This window comes from Corvus brachyrhynchos, unplaced genomic scaffold (assembly GCF_000691975.1).
Source record: "Corvus brachyrhynchos isolate BGI_N302 unplaced genomic scaffold, ASM69197v1 scaffold237, whole genome shotgun sequence".
Taxonomy (NCBI): Eukaryota; Metazoa; Chordata; class Aves; order Passeriformes; family Corvidae; genus Corvus; species Corvus brachyrhynchos.
In genome coordinates, this window is record NW_008238959.1 from 1603699 (window position 1) to 1606210 (window position 2512).

At 36.6% G+C, this 2512-nt stretch overlaps 1 protein-coding gene across 1 annotated transcript in view; it reads right to left on the reverse strand.

Annotated features, from left to right (window-relative positions):
* The window catches only part of LOC103618655 (ovalbumin), a 6574-nt gene extending 4675 nt beyond the window's left edge, over positions 1 to 1899 (reverse strand). The window contains exons 1-2 of the mRNA XM_008637084.2: positions 1862 to 1899; positions 261 to 444 (exon numbers count right to left, since the gene is read on the reverse strand). Of these exons, the coding sequence (XP_008635306.1) occupies positions 261 to 428 (168 nt within the window). The 5' untranslated portion in view covers positions 429 to 444; positions 1862 to 1899. The remainder of the gene's footprint in view (positions 1 to 260; positions 445 to 1861) is intronic.
* Positions 1900 to 2512: the final 613 nt, after the last annotated feature.

Below are 2512 nucleotides of genomic sequence, written 5' to 3' on the forward strand. Positions count from 1 at the left end.
TCCCTAGAGATTTTGTCTGCTTTCCTTATATAAACAAAGGATCACTCAAATGTGTTTTCATCTTTGAGAATTCTACTGCTAACAATGATAAAATTTAAATCCAGTTTCAAGATTTCAGGCTGATGCATTTGTTTAACACTATGGGAGTTTGAGGTGGCCACAGCTTTTGTGTCACCATGTGTGACACCACACATTTTTTAGCCTCCGAGCAACATTATCCTGAGCAGCAGGAGGGTTTAAATCCTTAAATGTAGTCTCACCTTTTCTATCTGAGCCTTGGTGTTATCTTTGGCACCTATGTAGACCATGGACAGGGTTGAAATGATGAGCAGAGGGGAGTAGCAGACATTCTCCTGGACACTCTGGCTTCTCAGCTCCCTGAATATGTCACAACAAACTTCCGTGCTCACTGGACCGATGGAGCCCATTGTGCAACAGCAGTGCCTGGAGCAAAGAGCAGAAATACAATAACAATGTAATGGTGGGAATACCATGCACACACAGCACACACAGCACACACACTTTAATAGGAGTTTTCAGGCAATAAAATATAAACAAGTAGTTTGGAAATCATTCTATGTTAACATGTCCTTTGCTATGTCACCTCTCTTGCATGTCAGAAACTCTGTTTTCACAAATCTGTTTCCTTCTGCATTTCTATACATTTACCTTTTTTGTAACTGTTCCTCAGAGGTCTGGAATCTGTGTGCGATTTCTGTTTACCTTTTCAAAGCAGTCAAACAACAATTGTCTGTATTTATTTTCACTCACTGAGAGCTAGAATTCCTAAGTACTTCATAGTAGCTTGATGAAAACAAGTAAATATTATCTCTTTGATATACTTGCAAAGCTGGAAATTTAAGTGCAAATTATACTTGCTCTAGGTTTGGACAGATACAGGTAAAAGCAGAGGCTGGCCATTTTTATTTTTTAAAAGTAAGTAGATGTAGTAAAGTATCTATTTGTTGCACAGTACTTACTGTCAGTAGATCTTCAAAGGCCCATAGCTTTACACTTGTTTTAGTAATGGAAGCATCTATCGGCAATACGATTCATCTAAAGTCACCTAGTCTAGGAGCAAGACTGATGCACAAAATTCATGTTTCATTGTATTGTGCTTTCAGATATAGCTTGCTTTGCTTAATTATGCTTTATTTTCTCAGATTATAACCTGTCTGATAAATTAAATTGCTGTTTTTCAAAATCCAGCCCCCTAGGTAGGAGCTAAATGCTGGGCTCTCAAGTTTCTCTTTGTAGTGTTAAGCTCCACCAAAGTGTTTTGTGACTGTCCTCTTCGATATACACATACAGACATACACTTATTTCTCTCACTTTCCCAACTTTATAAGTTGTTTAAAAACTGTACATCTGTCCACCCATGCACCTTTCCATGTTGTCTTGTGTTCACCAACCGTATTTTTCAGGAATGCAACTCTTAGAGAAATTTCACACTATAAAAAACTTAGCAAATTCACTTAACGCTACAGTTCTGCTCTCGATGCACTCTTTTGAACCAGAGGTCAAGCGAGAAAACTTATTACTTGTCTGTCAAAATCAATCTTAAAAGATACTGAATGGGAGGATAAGATGCTCTGAAATAAAATCATGTTTTGAGCACAAAATAATATTTTAACCACAAAGAATAACTTAAAAATCTCCCCAAAGCCACAAATATTCAGATTTTCCACATAATAAAATAGTGTAGAATGCATATACACAGGTAATATTTGTAGAGAATATCACGTAAATATTCTGTCCTGAAAAATATCAAACACAAAACAATAACTTATCTCTTTTTAAGTTTAGTCAGAAACAAGAAATAATAGAGTGAAAAGGTAAATTTTCCTAGAGAAATGCTTACCTTCAAGCCTCAGCACCAAAGACAATACAGCTTTCCAGCTGTATGTGGGTATACTGGCTGAGCCCTGGGGAATTTATACAGTCCGAGTTGTGACCCACCCATTGTTGCCCTTCAGAAGTTTGACTTTTGACACCATAAAAATAAATTAATGGTATTAGGTCACTTTTTTGCTTCAATGGGTTCGTGTTCGATGAAAGGGACAACAAATATTAGTTTTTTATTCTGTATTACAGTGCTTTTCACCAGTACATCAGGGCCATTGGGCTGGAGAAAAGGCCAGGAAATAATGCCTCATTTGCAAGTAGATAGGGGGATGGCAGTAAAAACAAAAAATGTGAAAACCTTAGTGATGTCACACATAATTAGCAGTTATTAGTCAATATGTCAGTAATTAGTCAGTTTATTATTATGGTTGTAGTAATAGACCAGAACTCTCTTTCAGATGATCCTTTTTGAATGTACAAAATGCGGCCATGCTAGACAGAATAGAAGGGAGAACAGGACCTAGCCTTTTATTCTACTAACAAAACTGGGGAAATAAAAAAGTGTGCATGTGACAAAAACAATTGAGATGAAAGTCAAAAAAGAAACATTTTCTTTGTATGAGTGTGGTTTTATAGTGAAGTGTTTTATTCTCAGGGGTTAACAGCA